The following is a 27,781-nucleotide window of genomic DNA, read 5'->3' on the forward strand; positions in this document are numbered from 1 at the left end:
TATGTCTAGAGGGCTCTAATGATGTTAAACTGTATTTAGAAGTAAACAGGTTTTCTATGTTCTATGAAAATATTCAATTTATGACTAAAGAATCCTAAATTTGCTTACAACAGTCAGGTCCTGGAAAGGTGACTATAGGGGTGCTATTTTATGTCTAGAGGGCTCTAATGATGTTAAACTGTATTTAGAAGTAAACAGGTTTTCTATGTTCTATGAAAATATTCAATTTATGAATAAAGAATCCTAAATTTGCTTACAACAGTCAGGTCCTGGAAAGGTGACTATAGGGGTGCTATTTTATGTCTAGAGGGCTCTAATGATGTTAAACTGTATTTAGAAGTAAACCTATTAACCAATATAGTAGACATAATAAGAGACAATAAGACATAAATAAGGCTTGTGCTTGTGTGTATTACTGCGAAAGTGTTCCTGCGGTGAAAGTACTGTATCAAACCTGGTGCTTGTGTGTCTCGCTAAACATTATAGTAACATACTGACAGATAATCGTATTTAGAGAGGTCATAAATGGGTTTTCTATTCTCTAACCAAAAAGTATACAAAACTGTGGTGAGACTGGAAGCAGAGATGAGGATGCTGAGGTTCTCGTTGGGAGTGACCAGGATGGATAGGATCAGGAAAGAGTACATCAGAGGGACATGATGATGATGACTTGTTCATGTGATGAAACAGATTATCTAGTTTCCGTGTAATTACTCTGAGAAATTCTCTGAGTATTCTCTGAGTATTGACGGTATGGTTGCACCCAGATGTTTTTCTGCATGATCTCCTTCGGAACTGCAAGATGTCCCTCATGTTTTGTTTTCTTTCACAGGCTCTTTTGTCTTCCGAGCCGAAATCGTCAAGTTGCAGTTTGTTGAAAATGACAATGAAAGAATTGATCGCCCTCGCCATGCCTGCCGCTGACAGGAACACAGACAACGACACTGTTCCTCAGGTTTGGAATACTGTAGTTTTTCAGTAGTCGATCTCCACTTCATGCACGGCAGCCTATCCCAGCTGTCTTCAGGCGAGAGGCGGGGTACACCCTGGACTGGTGGCCAGCCAATCACAGGGCACATATAGACAAACAACCATTCACACTCACATTCATACCTAAGGACAATTTGGAGTCGCTAATTAACCTAGCATGTTTTTGGAATGTGGGAGGAAACCGGAGTACCCGGAGAAAACCCACGCATGCACGGGGAGAACATGCAAACTCCACACAGAGATGGCCGAGGGTGGGAACGAACTCAGGTCTCCTAGCTGTGAGGTCTGCGCGCTAACCACTAGACCACCGTGCAGCTGAAAACCTGTTTTTTAATTTCCAAATACAGTTTTTTTTTAAATTTTTTTTACATTTTTAGATCGCTGTAGACATGAAATAACCATATACTAGTCACATATGTACTCCTATTATCCAATATGGTTGTCCACAGTGTCTTTGAATGCATCTTCTGAATGCCTTATATTTGTATATTAGTTTATTTAGCTATTTTTATGCTTACATTTGTTTAAATATACATAAAAAAACAAATATACCGTATTCCACTACAAAATGACATGATTTATAAATATAATAGTGAGGAGGATGAATAGTGAGTATAGTGTTATTAACTTGTGTTCAAGTCTGGCTGGAAGTTTTGAGTGAATGATGATTGCCAAAGCCTGCGCGGCGGTCGAGTGGTTAGCGTACAGACCTCACAGCTAGGAGACCCCAGTTCCAATCCCACTCTCGGCCATCTCTGTGTGGAGTTTGCATGTTCTCCCCGTGCATGCGTGGGTTTTTTCTCCGGGTACTCCGGTTTTCCTCCCACATTCCAAAAACATGCTAGGTTAATTAGCGACTCCAAATTGTCCATAGGTATGAATGTGAGTGTGAATGGTTGTTTGTCTATATGTGCCCTGTGATTGGCTGGTGACCCGAAGACAGCTGGGATACGCTCCAGTGACCCTTGTGAGGATAAGTAGTAGAAAATGAATGAATGAATGAATGAGCTTTTATTGCAAATGTTGATCTGAAATTGGAGTCACAAGTCTGAATTAGTCCATAGGTATGAATGTGAGTGTGAATGGTTGTTTGTCTATATGTGCCCTGTGATTGGCTGTCGCCCCCGCCTCTCGCCCGAAGACAGCTGGGATAGGCTCCAGCACCCCCCGCGAGGATAATCGGTAGAAAATGAATGAATGACTGCCAAAGCTAGTTCTACCACAGCCAAACAAACTTTTACCTCTCACTTATATATCATGTGTGCTGTCTTTTCTTACCTGTATTATCACATATTCATAATGATAAAATATTACTGACTCTGGTAAATAATGTACGCCTATTTCTGGAGAGAATAAAAGACCAATTTACGTGGCCGTAAGTGCTGAATCACAAATATGTGGGGATCCACTCTACTATATATGGATCCACTGTACTATATATGCTTTGATGTGTTGTTTTGGCTCAGACGATGACTTCAATGTCGTTTTATCACAGGTCCATGCTCTGAACATTCTGAGAGCTCTTTACAGGGACACACGTCTGGGAGAAAACATTATTCCTTTTGTGTCCGATGGAATGCAGGTTGCTGTCCTCGGCTTCACCTCTCCTGTGTGGGCTGTGAGTTCCACTCTATTGCACTCTTTTTTGCTTTTCTATGAGTAGTACAATAGCGTAGTACAATATTGTATAGTCATAGTAGAATATATATTTATGTGTGAGATCTCACATAAAAAATAAGAATGTGAAAGATTTAAGGTTTTTAGTTTGTGATGGACATATTCTATTTTTAGTATTTTTGTATTCTGGTCTTGATATGATATTCATGTGGCAGTTTAATGTAGTATACATTTATTATACGTTACTTATTTATTTTCCTCTTATAGACCCTCTTATCACCCCCAAAACATTCACATTCATATTCATACTTATGTCTTTAATTAAATCAGAGTACCCAAAGTAATAACAGCCTGCAACTCCTTTTTTTGGGGAGGGGCTGCAACACATTTGAAAATACAGTTAAAATACAAACATTAGGAGGAAAAAAAAGCATAGAAATATTTGAAATATTAACACAAATCTGACATACAGGCACAGTTTTTTGTATCATTTTATTGGTTGTAGCTAGAGGGGTCCCAAATTGATATTGACATTGGACTGATATTGACAAAAAAACAACAATAACAAACAAAAAAAAACAGTATATTGATATATTATGTTGACTTGCATCTAAAACCCTCCACACTACAATCTACTACAATAATCCACACAAAAAGTAGTAGTAGTTACTTTCTTTCGTGTTTTTCCTGATTACGGACTCTTTTTTTTTTTTTATCCGCATACTGATTTTTGGCTTGACCTTTTTAAATGCTGCAATATCGATATTGGATTGGAAATGAAAACAATACACTAGGACACCGCTAGTTTTTTATTGTTATATTCTTGAGCAGCCAGTGTTAATAATTAAAAAAAAAAACTCCCAAGGACTAAGTGTCTCTAATTAAACTACGTCTAAAAAAACAGTTGAAGTCGAGATCATACCCGGAAGTCCTAACCTGTTGCACAACTACTCCATGATCTGTAATCCATGACTTTTAAACAGCCGGAAGACGTGGGTGTTTTTTTTTTTTTTATTACTGCTAACTCGGAATCCAAGTTTCCTACAGTCATCCTCCCATCTCATGTATTTCCTTGTATTTCATTTCAGGTCAGGAATTCTTCGACTCTTCTCTTCAGCACTCTGATCACAAGGATCTTTGGAGTGAAGAAAGGGAGGGATGAACACGCGAAAAAAAACAGGTCGGCTTCTCTTCGCTCTGGTGTGGAATTAAATGTTGATGTTGGCCCACACGTTTGCTACAAATCATTGGTTGTCATTCATGTATGTGCAAATAGCATCACAAGGTCACAATTACTATTGCAAAACAGGTATTATTTAGTCACTGATCTATATTTTTTTGCTACTTTAAGGTAATTTATGATAAAATTAGTCTCATCAATTATACAGATGGTCTTGGTGCACCAGCAGGGGACACTGTTGTAACACTGTTAATTGTTTTTTGCCCCCATTCTCAAGCACCTTTCATGCTCTTAGAGCTGCTATTGGGAAATACAGTAGGCATCTACCCAGCTACATGATCTATTACATATACATAATACATAATACATAATTCAATACAGCGAGAAAAAGGATGTAGCTTGAAAATAGTTACAGATAAAGACATACCGTAAATGAGAAAAATCATCAGCTGGACCCAAAGTTTGATAAGAGTAAATCCACTCATTTGATTTGCATATTATGACATCACCAGGCCTGTCACTCAGAACTTGTCAGATCCCTGTCTCCGCTCCGAGATACCCAACAGACTCATCTAAATGTCTGATCCACTCGTCATCCTCTTCCTCATCACTATCCTCCGACATCAGCAACGTCAGCATCGTCATTTACAGCCCGGTCTTGAACGTCGCTATTAGTAGCATATTTTCTTGTCACGCATTCAACCGTTATTTCTGCATTTTTTTTTTACATTTCCGCTACCCTCTCACCATTATTACCGATATTTTCACACACGCCGTACATAATCTTCTAGGAGAAACATATGAAAAACAGTTTTAGACAATAGAGCTGACAACAGATATAAATAAACATATATAAACATGTTAATATAAACATAAACACTGGATTTTTTTTATTGTTAGAACTTGACTTACTGACGTAATGTCTGTTTTGTAAAATAAATTACCCACAAAAAATGTGACTTATACTCCAGTGCGACTTATGTATGTTTTTTTTTTTTTCGACCTAATTATGCATTTTTGGCCTTGTGCGACTTATACTCCGGAGTGAATTTTATTTATTTATTTATTTTTGGAGGCTCGTTTCTCCGCTGGAATCCATTTTCATGCCAGCAAGGCAAAGAAATTGTACACATTTACAGCAATACACATGAACATTCATCTTATTTATGTTACTTTGTGCACTAATAGTGTAAAGGTGACTATAGGGGTGCTATTTTATGTCTAGAGGGCTTTAATGATGTTAAACTGTATTTAGAAGTAAACAGGTTTTCTGTGTTCTATGAAAATATTCCATTTATTTCTACACATACACTTAGAGTAACAGTTGAAGTCACAATTGATGCCATGTTACCTGGTTTCCTTTTTATTTAGCTAGTAGCAGCAGGGTAAGTAACGAGTACTCACGAGTCCCGGTTCAGTAAAACATTTTGAACAACTCGGTCAAAACTAGAACTAATGCAGGTTTGAATGATCTCACAACAGGCACATTAATCCCCAATGAAAACACAGGCTACTGTTGTTACAGGCTGCTGGAACCCAAGCTAAAACTCAACTCTGAACCCCTGACCTAACGTCCTGTCCATCCCAACTCGGGTCCCCTCGTACTGGAACACATTTAAAGCAATACACATGAACATTCATCTTATTTATGTCTTAAAAGTCTTATTTTCTTTGTCTACTAATAGTGTAAAGGTGACTATAGGGGTGTTATTTTATGTCTAGAGGGCTCTAATGATGTTAAACTGTATTTAGAGGTAAACAGGTTTATGTTCTATGAAAATATTCAATTTATGACTAAAGAATCCTAAATTTGCTTACAACAGTCAAGTCCTGGAAAGGTGACTATAGGGGTGCTATTTTATGTCTAGAGGGCTCTAATGATGTTAAACTGTATTTAGAAGTAAACAGGTTTATGTTCTATGAAAATATTCAATTTATGACTAAAGAATCCTAAATTTGCTTACAACAGTCAGGTCCTGGAAAGGTGACTATAGGGGTGTTATTTTATATCTAGAGTGCTCTAATGATGTTAAACTGTATTTAGAAGTAAACAGGTTTTCTATGTTCTATGAAAATATTCAATTTATGACTAAAGAATCCTAAATTTGCTTACAACAGTCAGGTCCTGGAAAGGTGACTATAGGGGTGCTATTTTATGTCTAGAGGGCTCTAATGATGTTAAACTGTATTTAGAAGTAAACAGGTTTTCTGTGTTCTATGAAAATATTCAATTTATGAATAAAGAATCCTAAATTTGCTTACAACAGTCAGGTCCTGGAAAGGTGACTATAGGGGTGCTATTTTATGTCTAGAGGGCTCTAATGATGTTAAACTGTATTTAGAAGTAAACAGGTTTTCTATGTTCTATGAAAATATTCAATTTATGAATAAAGAATCCTAAATTTGCTTGCAACAGTCAGGTCCTGGAAAGGTGACTGTAGGGGTGCTATTTTATGTCTAGAGGCCTCTAATGATGTTAAACTGTATTTAGAAGTAAACAGGTTTTCTATGTTCTATGAAAATATTCAATTTATGAATAAAGAATCCTAAATTTGCTTATACAGTCAGGTCCTGGAAAGGTGACTATAGGGGTGCTATTTTATGTCTAGAGGGCTCTAATGATGTTAAGCTGTATTTAGAAGTAAACAGGTTTATGTTCTATGAAAATATTCAATTTATGAATAAAGAATCCTAAATTTGCTTATACAGTCAGGTCCTGGAAAGGTGACTATAGGGGTGCTATTTTATGTCTAGAGGGCTCTAATGATGTTAAACTGTATTTAGAAGTAAACAGGTTTTCTATGTTCTATGAAAATATTCAATTTATGACTAAAGAATCCTAAATTTGCTTACAACAGTCAGGTCCTGGAAAGGTGACTATAGGGGTGCTATTTTATGTCTAGAGGGCTCTAATGATGTTAAACTGTATTTAGAAGTAAACAGGTTTATGTTCTATGAAAATATTCAATTTATGACTAAAGAATCCTAAATTTGCTTACAACAGTCAGGTCCTGGAAGGGTGACTATAGGGGTGCTATTTTATGTCTAGAGGGCTCTAAAGATGTTAAACTGTATTTAGAAGTAAACAGGTTTTCTGTGTTCTATGAAAATATTCCATTTATGAATAAAGAATCCTAAATTTGCTTACAACAGTCAGGTCCTGGAAAGGTGACTATAGGGGTGCTATTTTATGTCTAGAGGGCTCTAATGATGTTAAACTGTATTTAGAAGTAAACAGGTTTATGTTCTATGAAAATATTCAATTTATGACTAAAGAATCCTAAATTTGCTTACAACAGTCAGGTCCTGGAAAGGTGACTATAGGGGTGCTATTTTATGTCTAGAGGGCTCTAATGTTGTTAAACTGTGTTTAGAAGTAAACAGGTTTTCTGTGTTCTATGAAAATATTCAATTTATGAATAAAGAATCCTAAATTTACTTATACAGTCAGGTCCTGGAAAGGTGACTATAGGGGTGCTATTTTATGTCTAGAGGGCTCTAATGATGTTAAACTGTATTTAGAAGTAAACAGGTTTTCTATGGTCTATGAAAATATTCCATTTATGAATAAAGAATCCTAAATTTGCTTATAAAAGTCAGGTCCTGGAACCAATTAACCACAATAATTTAGGGCTGCAGTATTTTCTATCTTGTGTATTTGGTACCAGCATACCTCAAAAGCAATGTAACCAATTTCTGTGTACTGTATATGTATGCAATACAATTTCACGATTGTCTCTCCCTACAGGATGACAGGCAGAGAGTTTTTTACTCGTTTCCCTGCCCTTTATTCGTTCCTCCTGAACCAGCTCAAGGAGGCTGCAGCCACGGTGGAAAGGTGAGTGGGTTGTCTAAACCTTCCTGGCTTTTTATATAGACTTGTTTCCACGTTTAATCTTTGATTGAATTTATTCCAAAATATATCGTATGACGCATGAGTTCTAATGGGAGGATGCAGAGATAAGTTATCTTTGATCCAAATCAACGTCAAGAATATGAACTTACATTTGGTTCTACTCGAGTATCACTCGGCTATTAGCTGGAAGCTTTAAAAGAATAAACCAAGTGTCTCCAGAGTTGGTGTTCCTGCAGTGGGGAGTTGTGTCTACTGAGACTCATCTGCCTTATCTTTGCCTGCTCGGAAAAAAAACTCCCTTTTTAAAAGCATTTGAGTCATCTAACAGCTCCCCAGGCCGCCTTATCTTATGATGGATCCAATTAATTGAGGACTCTTTCACAATTCGTTTCACTCCCTCGGCCGCTTGTTTAAACATTTGCAGGTTTCCCACGCAACCAAATCTCCACTTCCCACATTATCAACAGTGCGTGGTGCTGGCTAAACCGCTCTTAGAAATTTAAAAACAGGACGTCATGGAGAAAACATCTGCTTTTAATAAATTTAATATTGTTAAAACGTGCAGAAAAAAAAATATTTTTTTATTATTATATTATGTTTTTAGAATATTATTTTATTGTTTATTTATTTTTAAATTTAACATAAAATCACTAAAAACAAAATAGATTTTTTGCATTCACACAATAATTTCTAAATACGTGATAATACAAATAAAATGTACTGCATGCATGGACTACTATTAAATTAACAATTTTTACATCTGCTTTTAATAAAACTTAATGTCGTTAAAACATGGAGAAAAAAATATATTTTTTTTATTATTATATTATGTTTTTAGAATATTATTTTTATTGTTTATTTATTTTTAAATTTAACATATAATCACTAAAAACAAAATAGATTTTTTGCATTCACACAATAATTTCTAAATACGTGATAATACAAATAAAATGTACTGCATGCATGGACTACTATAAAATTAACAATTTTTACATCTGCTTTTAATAAAACTTAATGTCGTTAAAACATGGAGAAAAAAAATATATATTTTTTTATTATATTATGTTTTTAGAATATTATTTTTATTGTTTATTTATTTTTAAATTTAACATAAAATCACTAAAAACAAAATAGATTTTTTGCATTCACACAATAATTTCTAAATACGTGATAATACAAATAAAATGTACTGCATGCATGGACTACTATTAAATTAACAATTTTTACATCTGCTTTTAATAAAACTTAATGTCGTTAAAACATGGAGAAAAAAAATTATTTTTTTTATTATATTATGTTTTTAGAATATTATTTTTATTGTTTATTTATTTTTAAATTTAACATAAAATCACTAAAAACAAAATAAATTTTTTGCATTCACACAATAATTTCTAAATACGTGATAATACAAATAAAATGTACTGCATGCATGGACTACTATAAAATTAACAATTTTTACATCTGCTTTTAATAAAACTTAATGTTGTTAAAACATGGAGAGAAAAAAATATATTTTTTTATTATTATATTATGTTTTTAGAATATTATTTTATTGTTTATTTATTTTTAAATTTAACATAAAATCACTAAAAACAAAATAGATTTTTTGCATTCACACAATAATTTCTAAATACGTGATAATACAAATAAAATGTACTGCATGCATGGACTACTATTAAATTAACAATTTTTACATCTGCTTTTAATAAAACTTAATGTCGTTAAAACATGGAGAAAAAAAAATATTTTTTTATTATTATATTATGTTTTTAGAATATTATTTTTATTGTTTATTTATTTTTAAATTTAACATAAAATCACTAAAAACAAAATAGATTTTTTGCATTCACACAATAATTTCTAAATACGTGATAATACAAATAAAATGTACTGCATGCATGTACTACTATTAAATTAACCAAACAATTTTTACATTTGGCCTTATGCTTCACTACTAATGTTTTTTTGTCAAGAATTGAGTTTACACACTTTATTTAGTGGAATTTAAATACTGTGAGAGGCACAGAAAACAATTCAAAATGCATATAAATACATATAATTGTTGAAAGAAAGGGCTAAATAAACATTACCTTCAATGATGTGACACTTTTATTTTGATCACAGCTGCAAAATAATCCAAAATGGAGCCAAAGAAAGTTTCAAGTGCCAGCAAAGGTGACAAGAGCTATTGAATTCGAGAGATACTATAAATCGCAAAATACGATGCTGGTGTCGGTGTTGGTCTCGCTGCCACGTTGGGTCTTTGGCAACAATCACGTCTTCAGTAACCTTAAATGTTCATTTCTCCATTCCACTCATCATTTCTGTGCACTGTAATTGTAAAAGCTTATTTCGTGTTAACATTTTTGAGACTTGAACTACAGAGTCAACCGCTGATGACATCGTGGACGGGCAACGCAGCTGATTTCTGTTTCCATGTATTAGCAAGCTGCTAACAAGGATGTTTTGTCCTACGAATACATTGAGAAGACAGTTGGAATCACACACAATATTAAAAACATGACAAAGACGCTCGCCATTTTTCGCCCGTACTCTTTCTCTGCAAGTGTGTTGAAGTTAGTGTCGTGTCGGTCATGAACGCACCGGTCAAAATAACTAGTTCTTTTTTGTGAACAGAATGAACAAGCTCCTAAAATACCCGTTCAGTGTGTTCAGTTGCAAATGATTTTTTTTTTTTAATTTACTGGAGAGTCAGTTCACCGTTCCTTTTGCAAGGCGGGACTATCCGCGTACTTGCCTGTCTCATCCTATCGTCGCGCCTCGCTTTGCGTGTGGGTGGGGTTAGCTGACTGAAAGACCGAGACATTGACCGACACTCGTCAGTTGTTCATTCATGACCGACAGTTGAGTCAGAATGAACGTGAACGGACTGACTCGACACGGCTCACAGACCAATTGACCGAATCTTTTTACTGAATGAACCGGAATGATCCGGTTCACTGAAATGAACGGGTTTTGCCCACCGCTAGTTGAAGTATCATCGTGAAATCACAGAACGTAACAAAAATGACTGAATCAAAGACTCAACCTAATTAAGTCAGTTTCAGCAATTTACCGTCTCTTTTCAAATGACTGGTGAGTTTTGTTACATGCGTGACACACTGAATCAGTACTACTGAACGTGTACAGGTGATACTTGGTGATACAGCGTGTAATTGTGTGTGTTTGTACATGCGTGTAGTGACAGCGGTCAGGTGAAGCTTCATCCCAGCCTTTTCTTGCTGCTGCTGGTACTCAATCGACTCTACCCTTCGCCGATGGATGGCACCTATTCACCAATGGGACTTGCGCCTTTCATGCCGTTTATTATCAGGTAAGGAAAAAGGCTTAAATGTGATGGACAGTAAAAGTCAAATGAAGGAAAAATCATTGAAATGAAAATTTCAATGCCAATTAATTGTTTCAAACCAATTCATCAACTGGGCATTTTCTTATCATACTGGTATTCCGGTATATAAAAACCCCACACATCAACCTAACATGTTTTAAATGACTTATTTTCTATGATTATATCGACTCTACTGAGCTATATGAGTGTGAAGGTAATTATAGGCTTGTTAATTTATCTGTAGATGGTTAATAATTCATTTAATTTATACTAACTAATCAATATCAACAATTAATGTATTCATAACCATATGTGGGTTAGGTAATTTACAGATTTTTTTAATGTTCTGACTACAAAAATATTTGATTCATAATTATGAATGCTGCTTACTTGACTTATCACGGCCTCAAACACTCAAGATAATAGATCTGCTTCATTAATTGATCAAGTATGGAATAAAACAAAATTCACATTTGAGAGGCTAAAATCGAGATTTTAGATTAAGTCTTTTATTTAGATTAAAAAGACTTAAAATTAAATTTCACAATTTTTACCCGCCATTTTTGCTGTTGGGCTGCATGGTGGTCGAGTGGTTAGTGCGCAGACCTCACAGCTAGGACACTGAAGTTCTTTTTTTTTAGTGTGTATTTCTTATTGTCTATATACACTTCATGTAAGACTCTTTAATTTTGTATATTTTTATAAATTTTTCACTTTTTAGTAATTTTAGTTTATTTAATTTATTTATTATTTAATTATTGGCACATTCATGTTTTTTCTTTTATTAAGTTTTTATTTATTTTTAGTGATTGTATATTATTAATATATTTTTACACTTTATTTAAGTCTCTTTTATTTGGTATATTTGTATTCATTTTTTCATTTCTTGATTTTTAAAACAATTTTATTTAAGCCAAACCAGGCAAATGTATTTTTTTTTGTTTTTTTTATATTTCTTCAAAACAACGTTTCTCTTCATGTAATGACTGCATGTTACTTTAAATGTTATTCCATTTCAATTTTGAGGATTTTCAGCAAGACGGTCAATTTGTACATTATTTTAACACAATACATGAAACGAGGTGTACCTCAGGGATCTATTCTGTGACATTCTTTATTCATTCATTCATTCATTTTCTACCGCTTTTCCTCACGAGGGTCGCGGGGGGTGCTGGAGCCTATCCCAGCTGTCTTCGGGCGTAAGGCGGGGTACACCCTAGACTGGTCGCCAGCCAATCACAGGGCACATATAGACAAACAACCATTCACACTCACATTCATACCTATGGACAATTTGGAGTCGCCAATTAGCCTAGCATGTTTTTGGAATGTGGGAGGAAACCGGAGTACCCGGAGAAAACCCACGCATGCACGGGGAGAACATGCAAACTCCACACAGGTGGAATTGAACCCTGGTCTCCTAGCTGTGAGGTCTGTGCGCTAACCCCTAGACCACCGTGCCGACATTCTTTATTTATTTATTTATTTCCAACCATACGCCAGTCCAGGGTGTACCCCACCTCTGGCCCGAAGACAGCTGGGATAGGCTCCAACACCCCCAGCGACCCTCGTAAGGATAAGTGGTAGAAAATGAATGAATGAATGAATTTTTGCTGTTTTCGTTTTATTTAATTTTAGTTCTATAATGTGCCGCCGGCCGCTAAATGACCTCCAGGCCACACTTTGGTTACCTTTTGTGTAAGCGAATGGATGAATCTGATTCCCACCTTAAATTCCCCATTGATTGATCGGTGTGTGTGCAACTTTAAAAGCTAACAAAGATCATCTATACCGTCCGACCACTGGGCAGCAACCCCCACATAGTTCTCCCTTCCTTGCTTCGATGTCACTTCGAACATCGCATGACTGTCGGTCACAGTGGCTTACTTTGAGCAACTGCTTTTATTTCGGTTTCTCCTCGGACAGCGTGTCGCCTGCCATCTAAATCTTTTTCCAAATTCCAGCAAAAACACAAATGCTTTTTTTTAAGCCAAAATTATTGTTTGCCCGGCTGCCACAGAGTCTTGAGTGTGTTCCAGCTAAAACATGTCGAGCGATGGATGGCACTCGAGTGCGTGGGTGAAAAGTGAATGACAACATTTACGCACGTTCCGGGTGCAAGCTATGGAGGACCAAAACTGCCAAAATAATAAATATATAAAAGTGGAAATAAAAACAAAAATGAAAAAAAAAATTAAATACAAAAAAATTAATATAAATGGAAATAAAACAAAAATAAAAAAATATATACATAAATAAATAAATAAATAAAAGCAAAAATAAATACAAAAATAAAAAACAAGATTCAAATAAATACAAAAATAAATATATCAATAGAATTACATATCAATAAATAAATAAAAGCACTCTGCTCTCATATGTATTTATTTCATGCTGCAGACAATGTCAGCTTGAAATGCAGAAGGAAAAAGTATTCAAATGAGGGGGCGGTCCTAAGTGTGTCTTGGGTTGAACTGTTCGCCTATTGGTTGATCGACATGTGAGTGCGAAAATCGACTAGGTATGCCTGCAAACAGCCACAGCAAGAGGAAGTATACAGGGAGAAAAGTATACATTTACCGGGACAATAATGGCGGGGTCCACCAGGAAGTCAAAATAAAATAAATACATATGAGAGCAGAGTGCTTTTATTTATTTATTGATATGTAATTCTATTTATATATTTATTTTTGTATTTATTTTTAATTTTGGAATCTTGTTTTTTATTTTTATATTTATTTTTGCTTATATTTATTTATTTATGTATATATATTTTTATTTTTGTTTTTATTTCCATTTATATTAATTTTTTTGTATTTAATTTTTTGATTTTTTTTTTCATTTTTGTTTTTATTTTTACTTTTATTTATTTATTTATTTATTTATTATTTTGGCAGTTTTGGTCCTCCATAGCAAGCGTCTACGTTTACCGAGAATTGTATTTATTTTTAATTTTGGAATCTTGTTTTTTATTTTTATATTTATTTTTGCTTTTATTTATTTATTTATGTATATATTTTTTTATTTTTGTTTTTATTTCCATTTATATTAATTTTTTTGTATTTAATTTTTTTATTTTTTTTTCATTTTTGTTTTTATTTATTTATTTATCTATCTATCTATCTATCTATCTATCTATCTATCTATCTATCTATCTATCTATCTATCTATCTATCTATCTATCTATCTATCTATCTATCTATCTATCTATCTATCTATCTATCTATCTATCTATCTATCTATCTATCTATCTATCTATCTATCTATCTATCTATCTATCTATCTATCTATCTATCTATCTATCTATCTATCTATCTATCTATCTATCTATCTATCTATCTATCTATCTATCTATCTATCTATCTATCTATCTATCTATCTATCTATCTATCTATCTATCTATCTATCTATCTATCTATCTATCTATCTATCTATCTATCTATCTATCTATCTATCTATCTATCTATCTATCTATCTATCTATCTATCTATCTATCTATCTATCTATCTATCTATCTATCTATCTATCTATCTATCTATCTATCTATCTATCTATCTATCTATCTATCTATCTATCTATCTATCTATCTATCTATCTATCTATCTATCTATCTATCTATCTATCTATCTATCTATCTATCTATCTATCTATCTATCTATCTATCTATCTATCTATCTATCAATCATTTTGGCAGTTTTGGTCCTCCATAGCAAGCGTCTACGTTTACCGAGAATGAGTACTTGCAAGAAAAACATAAACCACGTGTAAAATAATCGCTCTTCCTTGTAAATCTAATCCTAATAACTTTTCCATAATCTTACAGAAAACTTCCAAACCGTATGGATATTTTGTTTGACCGTGCCCTTGAGAAGCTCTAAGAAACCCGTGATGGTTCAGTGTCTAACTTGACTAAATACATGATGTTCCATGCTGGGCTCCTCCCCATTGCCATCCCTATCAATGAGAATGTGATTGCGCTCGGCTTGCGGGCCGACTGGAATGCTCACATCACATCAAGAGGGTCACGCACCTGCTCACCCAACCACGATAAACTTCTCAAACAACGTTTCTCCGAGCTGCCTTTCTAAGTATAGAAACCTACTATCGTCCAGACACAACACATGTAGTCTAAACATTGTGTTTTGCTTTCTTTTTTTTTTTTTTTTTTTTGCTTTGCACTACAACTTTTACATCACAGATTTTTTTCCCCTATAAAAAGCCATGATGCTAACCGTGAAACATGTAAATATAGATGTATTCATTGGAACCAAAACATTCTTTTTTTTTTGTACAAGGTTTTGTTGTTTGTGCAACCTAATGTCACACTCGGTGATTAGATTGTACATACTTGGTTTTATCTGGATTGTTTACTGGGTAGCAAAGCATTCAAGCCAATGGGAAACATTATTCATCTTCTTCACATGCAAATTTGACCTGAACTGGATTTCTCTTTAACCATGCTGGTGTATAACACAGTGGATCTTTCACATTTTGCATCCACGATCCGACTTATTGATCTTCCGAATTATTGAGTTGGGGCAGCATGCTAAGTTCTGGTAATGGTAATGGTAATGGTTTTATTTCATTAGAACATGCATCAGATTACAATTGAGTGCATCCCATAATCAGTTCCCAGTTCCACATGTCCAAAAGGAGTAGGAAGAAGCAAAGCTTATCCCTCCATCTGGTACTTTTACAATCAGTAACTGTTACATTTGTTCACTGCTTTCCTAAAGAAGTTTATTTTTTTTATTATTATTTAAAAAATTATAAAAATATTAATTTCTAAATTTTTTAATTAAAAAAATAAAAATTAATATTAAAAAAATATATATATATTTTTTGGTCACGTACCGAAGTACGAGGTGATGTGAGCATCCAATGACATAATGGGTACCATAGTAAATATGAAACTTATTTAACAATGGTACAAGTTTTTTTATTATTATAAAAAAATGTTATTATAAATTATTATAAAAATATTAATTATTAAATTTTTTAATTAAAAAAATTATATTTTACTATATATATATATATATATATATATATATATATATATATATATATATATATATATATATATATATATATATATATATATATATATATATATATATATATTTTTTTTTTTTTTTGGTCACGTACCGAAGTACGAGGTGATATGAGCATCCAATGACATAATGGGTACCATAGTAAATATGAAACTTATTTAACAATGGTACAATTTTTTTTAAATTAGTATTTTAAAACTTATTATTATAAATTATTATAAAAATATTAATTATTATTTTTTTAATTTAAAAAATTTAAATTAATATAAAAAATATATATATCCCATTATGTCATTGGATGCTCATATCACCTTGTACTATTTTGGGTGTATATATATATATATATATATATATATATATATATTTTTTTTTTTTGGGTCACGTACTGAAGTACGAGGTGATATGAGCATCCAATGACATAACGGGTACCATAGTAAATATGAAACTTATTTAACAATGGTACAAGTTTTTTTATTATTATAAAAAATATTATAAATTATTATAAAAATATTAATTATTAATTGTTTTAATTAAAAAATTAATATTTTACAAAATATATATATATATATAAATATTTTTGGTCACGTACCGAAGTACGAGGTGATATGAGCATCCAATGACATAATGGGTACCATAGTAAATATGAAACTTATTTAACAATGGTACAAGTTTTTTTAATTATTATTTTAAAAATTATTATTATAAATTATTATACAAATATTAATTATTATTTGTTTAATTTAAAAAAAAAATAATATAAAAAATATATATATATCCCATTATGTCATTGGATGCTCATATCACCTCGTACTATTTTGGGTGTGTATATATATATATATATATTTTTTTTTTTTTTTGGGGGGGGGGTATATATATATATATATATTTTTTGGGTCACGTACCGAAGTACGAGGTGATATGAGCATCCAATGACATAACGGGTACCATAGTAAATATGAAACTTATTTAACAATGGTACATGTATTGGTATTGTATCTCCAGACCAAACAACATGGCTGGTCTCACCACAGTTTTGTTTACCTGTATACAATACCAATACATGTACCAATGTTAAATAAGTTTCATATTTATTTTCATCAAACTCTGAGATTTCGCAGTTAGTTTGTCAGTCCTTGAATATACTAGCCAAAAGTTTGTTTGGCTACAAAAGCACTAGCTTCAACATTTAATCAGGCCTCATAACCTGCAGCGATGTGAACCATGGTGATATCACTTTAATGCTACCGAGACGGTAAAGTATTTACAGTTTAATATCAATGTATTCCTTGTAACGGACTGGCACAGTCGTGACAATGAGCTGTTAATCATTTGCTTTGCTAATAAAAATCTGGTCTTGCAAAATATGTAACACTTAGTTACTATGAAACCGCTCGCCCGGGCTAAATTTAGCAAATCAGTATTATAGTTCTCTTCCTGTTGACAGCTGAATCCCGGCTTGCAAGCTATGCAGTGCACGCCTCCGCCCGAATGAAGACCACATGTTGGAAATGTTAAAATTAGCGTTGTGTTTACCACACTGCCGTCCCCCCAACCCGTCTTCCGAAGGAAGGCATGTGTGAACGTGTCTGATGATATTAATGACTGCCCCCCCCCCCCCCCCCCCCCCAGTGTAAGACCTTAGTTCTGTGATTAATATCTTTAGTCCATTCTTGCTTTCACAATCCACCCTGTCACGTACACTAGACCAGGGGTGGCCAAACTTTTCACTTTGGTATTTTGCAAATTAATATACTGTATAATTTTAGAAAAATAGCATTTCAGCTTTCTGATATTCTGATATATTAAGTTACTTTTTTTTAGTTTCTAATTTTCCGATAAATAAAATTTTGTTTTGTTTGTTTCTCAAAATATTCTAACTTATTATTATTATTATGAAATATTTATTATTATATATTATTTCACCTCAATACTACTATAATTACGTTTTTCTCATAATATACGAGTATATTCTCAATATTTAAACTTGTCAGAAAAGGACGTTTCTTGCTTATTATTTTGACTTTTTCCACAACCCATCCATCCATTTTCCATGCCGCTTATCCTCACTAGGGTATGAGGGTATGAGGGGTATAAATATAATAATAATAATAATAAAACGTCAAATAATAAAAACTTAAGAAACCACATATAGTTGGTGGGTAGACAAATTATTTTTTTCAGATTAAAATGAACAAAGCATTATTAGAGCCCTGTAGACATGACAAAACACGACTATAGTCACATTTATACTCTTTTTATTTACAACATATTGCGCAACTGCAGGGTCTTGAGACACATGCTAACTCGCAAACTAGAGAGCTAGCGACCTAAACGGTAGCCTTCAAGTTATTTCCTTAAAAAAAAAAATTACCACTTCCACACGGATAGGGAGGATAACTATTAACAGTTATTTAACCTTTAACATGAACATTAATCAAACGTAATAATAGTTTAAATAACATTAAACTTTCATATCAAGGCCGGGGCCTCAAACTAGTGTCCTGCGGGCCACATTTAGCCCGCGGGCCGCGTGTTTGAGACCCCTGCTGTTTAGCGTGGCCGTTCAAGGCAGAACTTTCATTTCGATGATCCGGTTATGGTTCTTATTACACTTGTGTTATGTTAAGTACAAGGGTAAAAGGTCATTTTGGTTTGGCCGTGCGATACTATCACTTTCAGGGATCTGCATTTTGTCTGAATGACCGAAATGACGCACGCTCAATTCCAGTGCGTCACCATTCCACTTCCCAACTTGCATTCAGTGGCACAATCGGGTGCTTGAGCTTGTTTATTCAACAACATACTGATGTCTCTGTGGGGGGAACAATTTGAGCGGTTGTTTTTAAAATGAAGCCCAGATGAGACTCATCCATGATGCCGGTCAGTAGCCTCCCTCGTGAGCCCACCAGGCGCAGCCTTGTTGCTAAAATTGGACCCTTCCAAACTGTCATTTCCTTTTACAAGAGTGTCATTGGGACAAATTTAAAAAGATAGTTAACATGTGTATTTCGAATTGGAAAAAGGTGGGCGATAATACAGTGCAATCTAATTGTACGCCCTGGTTAACATGCTTCTTCAGTTGATTTATGCAAAAAAATTGTTTTGGTTTGTGAACATTTGTTTGTTTATTGGACTCGAGCAGAACATATTTTGCTTCTGTTCATATCTGACTTTCCCTCTTGCCACAGCCAAGTTGTCCTTGTCATGTCTGCATACCGTGTCGAGATTTACCGGTGTTTCCCATTGCGTCCACCCCTTCACTGTTTGCACCGCTAAACCAAGGCCATTCTTTGGCACACACACGCCTCTAATGCCAAAAAACAGACTATAAATAACCTGAAATCTTTGTTCAACATGGGCTGTTCGTGTAGTGTTTTATGTACAGTTTGCCTAATAGAGTCAAAACATCAAAAAATAACACCAAAGTGTGGACATAGCCAATATGTATATTTCTGAAAAGAACACTTACAAAGGTTTTTTAACCTTACATGACATGTATTTTGTAAAACGAGGATAGGAACGACGTCAAATTAAAAGTACAAAATGAATACAGAGCTACCATCCACCAGTAGGAGCCTGGATTTGATCTGGATCGCTGTATGATGTGTGATGATATGTGCATGAATTGACTTGATTGTGAACAGAACATTAGCACTCAGTAACATCATCATCCTAACTTTTATGCATTCCCTCCATAGTATCAGAATTTGGGACCAAATATGAGAAAAATATAATAGAATTTGGTATAGTTGGGGCTGCATGGTGGTCGAGTGGTTAGCACGCAGACCTCACAGCTAGGAGACCAGGGTTCAATTCCACCCTCGGCCAAAACCCATTCAAAAAAGTGCAAACTCCACACAGAGATGGCTGAGGGTGGAATTGAACCCTGGTCTCCTAGCTGTGAGGTCTGCATGCTAACCACACGACCGCCGTGCAGCCTGGTTCAACTTTATTCATTCATTCATTTTCTACCGCTTTTCCTCACGAGGGTCGCGGGGGGTGCTGGAGCCTATCCCAGCTGTCTTCGGGCGTAAGGCGGGGTACACCCTGGACTGGTGGCCAGCCAATCACAGGGCACATATAGACAAACAACCATTCACACTCACATTCATACCTATGGACAATTTGGAGTCACCAATTAACCTAGCATGTTTTTGGAATGTGGGAGGAAACCGGAGTACCCGGAGAAAACCCACGCATGCACGGGGAGAACATGCAAACTCCACACAGAAATGCCCGAGGGTGGAATTGAACCCTGGTCTCCTAGCTGTGAGGTCTGCATGCTAACCACTCGACCGCCGTGCAGCCTGGTTCAACTTTATAATCAAGTTTATTAATAAGTAAATGATTTTAATCAAGGGCGGCACACGCTCGAGTGGTTAGCGCGCAGACCTCACAGCTAGGAGACCAGGGTTCAATTCCACCCTCTGCCATCTCTGTGTGGAGTTTGCATGTTCTCCCCGTGCATGCGTGGGTTTTCTCCGGGTACTCCGGTTTCCTCCCACATTCCAAAAACATGCTAGGTTAATTAGCGACTCCAAATTGTCCATAGGTATGAATGTGAGTGTGAATGGTTGTTTGTCTATATGTGCCCTGTGATTGGCTGGCGACCAGTCCAGGGTGTACCCCGCCTCTCGTCTGAAGACAGCTGGGATAGGCTCCAGCACCCCCGCCACCCTCGTGAGAAAATGAATGAATGAATGGTACAATGGTGTGTTTAAGGACCGTCAAACAATGTGGGAAACAACATAAAAATGCAAAAAATGTGGGTTTTGAAATATCCATCCATCCATTTTCTATGCAGCTTAGTTCTCACTGCGGGGGTATACTGGAGCCTATCCCAGGTGACTTTGAGTGCGTAGATCATTTATTTAATAATGAATTTCTGAAAAACCATGAAAGAGTACTGCAGTGGACTCTATAATGTGACCTTTGACCCCATGTACAGTATCTTAGTCATCCCTTTGAAATGAAAATATGGTTCTTGCTTTGACAAAAACAATGACACGTGTAATATTAGTTTGATGCGCACTGACCAAATATGCCATCAGTTCTTATGTTGTTGTTCCCTGTCAGTCATAACAATGTTTTGTCATTACAGGAAGTAAGACTATCAGCTCATAAACAAGGTTAATTTTAGCTTGCACTGGAGGTGACAGGACACATTGTGTGTGTGTGAGTGTCATACTGTAAATACATCTCAATGGAATGAAAGGGAGAAAGGCAAATGGAAGCTTAGACGATTATTTAAAAATACTCAATTTATGTTTGGTTTTTGATGCGGAGGGAAAGAAGAAGATGGAGAAAGGAAAGATGCAGGTGTTACGTAACGTTTGCATATAAATAGCAGCCAAGTGTCCCAATGAAATGAGCCGTGCGTCATATTTCCACAGTGGAAAAGTGTCCCTCACATATTATACCTGGTGTTCCAATTAATAATAATGATGGTGTGTTATGCACACATTCCCCACCAAGGCCAGTTTCTAACATGTTTGTGTGTGTTCAATGGATTAGTCCAACATTTAATAGCCCCGCCATTAGACCATTCTATATCCCTTTCCCATGTGTCATAACAACTGACTTGATACATTTTGCGTAAGGTTGCTAAGAGACACAAAAGCAGCAGGCACAAATGAAGGCAGAACCTCCTTGGGTGGGTTCAACTTTATTCATTCATTTTCTACCGCTTTTCCTCACGAGGGTCACATGTACAATGGTGTGTTCAAGGACCGTCAAACAAAGTGGGACGGGTCGCCGCTCGCTACAAACATAAAAATGCAAAAAGTGTGACGTTTTGAAATATCCATGTATTTTCTATGCAGCTTAGTCCTCACTATGCTGGAGCCTATCCCAGCTGTCTTCGGGCGAGAGGCGGGATACGCCCTGGACTGGTTGCCAGCCAATAAACAAGGGCGTTGTTTAAGATCATTTACTTATTAATAAAGTTGATTATAAAGTTGAACCAGGCTGCACGGCGGTCAAGTGGGTAGCACGCAGACCTCACAGCTAGGAAACCAGGGTTCAATTCCACCCTCGGCCATCTCTGTGTGGAGTTTGCACTTTTTTGAATGGGTTTTCTCCGGGTACTCCGGTTTCCTCCCACATTCCAAAAACATGCTAGGTTAATTCGCGACTCCAAATTGTCCATAGGTATGAATGTGAGTGTGAATGGTTGTTTGTCTATATGTGCGCTGTGATTGGCTGGCCACCAGTCCAGGGTGTACCCCGCCTCTCGCCCAAAGACAGCTGGGATAGGCTCCAGCACCCCCCGCGACCCTCGTGAGGAAAAGCGCTAGAAAATGAATGAATGAATTATCCAGCTCAGCTGCACAGTGGTCGAGTGGTTAGCGCGCAGACCTCACAGCTTGGAGACCAGAGTTCCAATTCCACCCTCGGCCATCTCTGTGTGGAGTTTGCACTTTTTTGAATGGGTTTTCTCCGGGTACTCCGGTTTCCTCCCACATTCCAAAAACATGCTAGGTTAATTAGCCACTCCAAATTGTCCATAGGTATGAATGTGAGTGTGAATGGTTGTTTGTCTATATGTGCCCTGTGATTGGCCGGCCACCATTGTGAGGATAAGCGTTAGAAAATGAATGAATAAATGAATGATTCGGTTGAGCTGGTTTCATAATTATACCTCTTGAGTGTTAAGTTGGTGTGTGATGAGTTTAGTAACACATTCCAAAAACATGCTAGGTTCATTAACGACTCCAAATTGTCCATAGGTATGAATGTGAGTGTGAATGGTTGTTTGTCTATATGTGCGCTGTGATTGGCTGGCCACCAGTCCAGGGTGTACCCCGCCTCTCGCCCAAAGACAGCTGGGATAGGCTCCAGCACTCCTGTGACCCTCGTGAGGAAAATCGGTAGAAAATGAATGAATGAATGAATGAATGATCTTAAACAATAAGAACAAGGACCAGCATCTTATCATAGCAATGCTTATACCCGAAGTCTATGATTTATGATTTTAATAATGTCCTGTTAAGTTGCTGTGTGCATGATTGTGTGTCCCGCAGATGTGGCCGTTCGGCGGTGTATCGGACCCGAGAGATGGCAGCCCGAGCTTTGGTTCCTTTTGTACTGCTCACTCAGATCCCATCCACCATACACTCTTTGCTTCGGGATCTTCCTCCACACTCTGGACCTCAAATCCAAAACAATAGCATTCATGGGACACTGCTGCAGGTTTGACACACATACACACACACACACACACACACACACACTTTTTATACACTCTTTATAGATAACAATAGCAACTATGGTTACTGTCAGTCATCTCCTGGATCAATGACATATCTCTGGTTGGCATGTTAGTGAAATATTCACTATAGAACAGGCTGGCATCTGTCACTTATTTAAGGTTGTTGTATTTATTTATTTTTTTTAAGATTTTTTTTTAGATTTTTTTTTTATTTTTTTTTTTAGACTTTTTTTTTAGAATTTTTTTTTAGCTTTTTAGAACTTTTTCCACTTTTAATAGCGTTTCAAGCCATCCCAAACTTCATTTAGGGCTCACTTCCAAATGCGCAAACCCCATTATCTGAAACTTTGTCACACGAGGAAAGGTTTGAAGCACTGCTCTACTGGATTTATGTTAGATGGTTTATATCAGGGGTATCAAACTCAATTTACCTGGGGGCCACTGGAGCTAGGGTCTGGGCAAGGCTGGGCCGCATCAGGTTTTTAAAAAAAAAACAAAACAAAACGCATTTATTAAAAACAGAAAAATATACAAACTTTTTCAGTGCTTTGGTTCCGATTTTCTACAATAAAAGCTCTGATAAAACATTCCACTGTTCTCAAATATCTTACTTTTTATTTTTCTGCACAAAATAAGATGAAAAATAAAGAAACAAATCAAGAATAAAGAATCAATCAATCACTAATAAATAAATATAATAATAATAATAATAATAAAATGTCAAATAATAAAAAGTCAAGAAACCACATATAGTTGGTGGGTAGACAAATGATTTTTTTCAGATTAAAATGAGCAAAGCATTATTAGAGCCCTGTAGACATGACAAAACACGACTATAGTCACATTTATACTCTTTTTATTTACAACATATTGCGCAACTGCAGGGTCTTGAGACACATGCTAACTCGCAAACTAGAGAGCTAGCGACCTGAACGGTAGCCTTCAAGTTATTTCCTTTAAACTTAAATAGCCAAAAACTTACCACTTCCACACGGATAGGGAGGATAACTATTAACGGTTATTTAACCTTTAACATGAACATGAATCAAACGTAATAATTTTTTCTGGGTACATGATACCATACAGCATCCATATCAAACTTTCATATCAAGGCGGGGGCCTCAAACTAGTGTCCTGCGGGCCACATTTGGCCCGCGGGCCGCATGTTTCAGACCCCTGGTTTATATCCATCTGAACATGGTGTACAGTGCTGTTATGGTGCGATCATGAGAACACTGTTTATAGGCGTTGGAAATGAACCATTGTGTGAAACAGGTAGCAGATGTTTTGTTCCTGAGGGAGAAATGACTTCCTCTGTTATTGTCAAAGAACAACTGTTTGTGGGCCGAGTGTTGAGCTGGAAACCATCACAGCGACCAAGGCAAGACGTGCCTCCCTGCTGACGTTCATATACACAGTAAAGACTGATGGCGGCACTCATAAAAGTAACAACTCCGTGCCATCCTCCAAAACGTGTCATAAAGCTAAACCTGCTGTAGATTCCTCTTTTGAAGTTAGACCTGCAACTTTAGACACCAAATTTTAAGCCACAATGATTATTTTGTATTAATTATAGCGAGACACGTTATTTTTAGTAAAATCAGAGTACTTTCTTTTTTCATGGGACACAACTTCTGATCAAGGCTTTAAGAATGCATCAAATCGCATGACACAGAACGGTCCCCAAACCGTTTTTAAGTAGGGTTGGGCAATATGGACGTTAGCATGTATCATATTTTTGGAATGTATCATGATGTGACGATATAATTAAATTCGGCAGAATGCGGAATATAAAAAGCTACACGACGTAACCCATATAATTAAATACACTTGTCTCAAATTGTAAAGCGCATTTATTGATTTATTGGTAACAAACCGTAGAAAAAATACAGCAACTGATATTTAGTTTGTACCAAATTAGATCAATGCAAAGTATTCAGAATTCAAGTATATAGTTTTGTAGCAATTGCAAAACGGTAGTCCGGCTAAAAATGTCCTTTTTGACTGATTATAAATGCATCATGTTTTTGGCTAAATAATAATAATAATAATAATAAAATAATACTAATTTTCTTGTCATAAGGAAGGAAGGCCATTAGCAAAAGCCATCCATGATGGATGGATGGGTAATTGTTTACACAATTAAATAATGGTATTGGTTTTGTTTCATTTGAACATGCATCAGATTACAATTGAGTGCATCCCATAATCAGTTCCCAGTTCCACATGTCCAAAAGGAGTAGGAAGAAGCAAAGCTTATTAAATCCTACCCCTCCATCTGGTACTTTTACAATCAGTAACTGTTACATTTGTTCACTTCCTGCTTTCCTAATATAGTTTAATTTTTGTTTTTAATTTTAAAATTATTTAAATAATATTTTTAATTCTTAAATATTTTAAACTTATTTTAAACTTATTTTAAACTTATTTTAAACTTATTTTAAACTTATTTTAAAATTAGTTTTTAATTATTTTTAAATTATTTTTAAATTATTTTTAAATTATTTATAAAAATTTTTTTTATTATTTTTTAATTATGTTTATTTTTTGTCCCGTACCAAAGTATGAGGTGTACTCCGTTTTTTTTTATTTTTAATAATTTTTATTAATTTTTTTTTATGTTTTTATTAAATGTTTTTTTTAACATTTTTATTTTTTTTTACGTAGCTACCCACGTAGCTGTTTGAAGATGAACTATATCAGCAAGTTGAAGTATTTGTGATTTTACAAATAAGGAGTTAGTATGTTCCCTGTAGGCGGCATTATGAATTATCCTTACATTATTAGAAATTATTAATAGAAATGTATGTAGCCATTCAGTGTTGGTACCATTATTCATTTAACTTCATCTCTAAAAAAGCTTTCAGTCTCTACAAAGTAGTTGTTTTTTCTGTTCAAATGGCCAGACGTTCGCCAACTATTAACGACTCTTGCACTGTGATGTGAGTCATTCATATGCATTTAGAAGTCGTCGTAAATTCAACTTTTAGTTGAAGTCAATTACAACTTGGAATCCATTCCATGATTTCTTGGAGCTCCAATTTAGTTTACAAGTGATCAGTAATTTAATAATTCCACTGACGCACAACTGCATACCCGTGTTGGAAAAATACCTGGAAATAACAGCCGCTGAGTTTTTTTTACAATAACACAATTATACATGACTCGACACACACCCTTAAGTTGTTTAGCTGTGCATGTTAAAACCAAAAACTCACTGGGTATGTTTTTTTTTCAGCATAAATTCAGTCAAGAGTAAGTTTGTTTACTTCTTTATTGGAGTCTTTTTTGCCTAATTGGGTGCGTCCACACTTTGCCCGACATCGCTTTGGTTTTATGTGAATGCCAATTTATGAGCTGGAGTGCGTACGCTTTTCTGAACCAAGCCATGACTTGATTTCTCGCACTGCACTCACACAAGTGTGTGTGTGTGTATGTGTGTGTATGTGTGTGTGTACTCTGACTGCATCATGTGGTCAGTCTGTGGTTGCGGCAGTAGGAGGGACAGCAGGGCAGGCTGATAACAGAGTCTGAACGGAGCTCACATCCACCACCACTATTTATACCAGGCCAAAATAAGGATTAAGGTTTGTTGCAACACAGATTCACATACAGAAATACACTTTCACATACAAGTACTTAAACCTCTCACTGGAGAGAAGAGGTTTCATTGTGTGTTTTTTTTTATACTTATTGGCATTTATTGAAGGCCTTATGCACTCTTGAGATGGCCAACGGAAATGTGCAAAATCCAATGTAAATTCAATGAATCCATTCCAGCCATCCAATATTAACAAAAAATACATTTTATAGAAAATAAGTGTAGTTTTGGGCGGCACGGTGGTTGAGTGGTTAGCGCGCAGACCTCACAGCTAGGAGACCAGGGTTCAATTCCACCCTCGGCCATCTCTGCGTGGAGTTTGCATGTTCTCCTCGTGCATGCGTAGGTTTCCTCTCACATTCCAAAAACATTCAAATTGTCCATAGGTATGAATGTGAGTGTGAATGGTTGTTTGTCTATATGTGCCCTGTGATTGGCTGGCGACCACTCCAGGGTGTACCCCGCCTCTCGCCCAAAAGACAGCTGGGATAGGCTCCAGCACCCCCCTGCGACCCTCGTGAGGAAAAGCGCTCGAAAATGAATGAATGAATTATCCATCTCAGCTGCACAGTGGTCGAGTGGTTAGCGCGCAGACCTCACAGCTTGGAGACCAGAGTTCCAATCCCACCCTCGGGCATCTCTGTGTAGAGTTTGCATGTTCTCCTCGTGCATGTGTGGGTTTTCTCCGAGTACTCCCGTTTCCTCCCACATTCCAAAAACATGCTAGGTTCATTAGCCACTCCAAATTGTCCATAGGTATGAATGTGAGTGTGAATGGTTGTTTGTCTATATGTGCCCTGTGATTGGCTGGCCACCATTTCAGGGTGTACCCCGCCTCTCGCCCAAAAGACAGCTGGGATAGGCTCCAGAACCCCCCGCGACCCTCGTGAGGAAAATCGCTTGAAAATGAATGAATTATCCAGCTCA

General features: G+C 35.7%; 1 protein-coding gene across 2 annotated transcripts in view; it reads left to right on the forward strand.

Annotated features, from left to right (window-relative positions):
* Positions 1-27,781, forward strand: part of thada (THADA armadillo repeat containing) — a 109,575-nt gene that overhangs the window by 37,117 nt on the left and 44,677 nt on the right. For both annotated transcript variants that reach the window (XM_058050294.1, XM_058050303.1), the window contains exons 24-29: positions 833-955; positions 2,486-2,608; positions 3,696-3,787; positions 7,536-7,625; positions 10,846-10,977; positions 23,066-23,234. In XM_058050294.1, the coding sequence (XP_057906277.1) occupies positions 833-955; positions 2,486-2,608; positions 3,696-3,787; positions 7,536-7,625; positions 10,846-10,977; positions 23,066-23,234 (729 nt within the window). The remainder of the gene's footprint in view (positions 1-832; positions 956-2,485; positions 2,609-3,695; positions 3,788-7,535; positions 7,626-10,845; positions 10,978-23,065; positions 23,235-27,781) is intronic.

The sequence above is a fragment of the Doryrhamphus excisus genome, chromosome 2 (genome assembly GCF_030265055.1).
Source record: "Doryrhamphus excisus isolate RoL2022-K1 chromosome 2, RoL_Dexc_1.0, whole genome shotgun sequence".
Taxonomy (NCBI): domain Eukaryota; kingdom Metazoa; phylum Chordata; class Actinopteri; order Syngnathiformes; family Syngnathidae; genus Doryrhamphus; species Doryrhamphus excisus.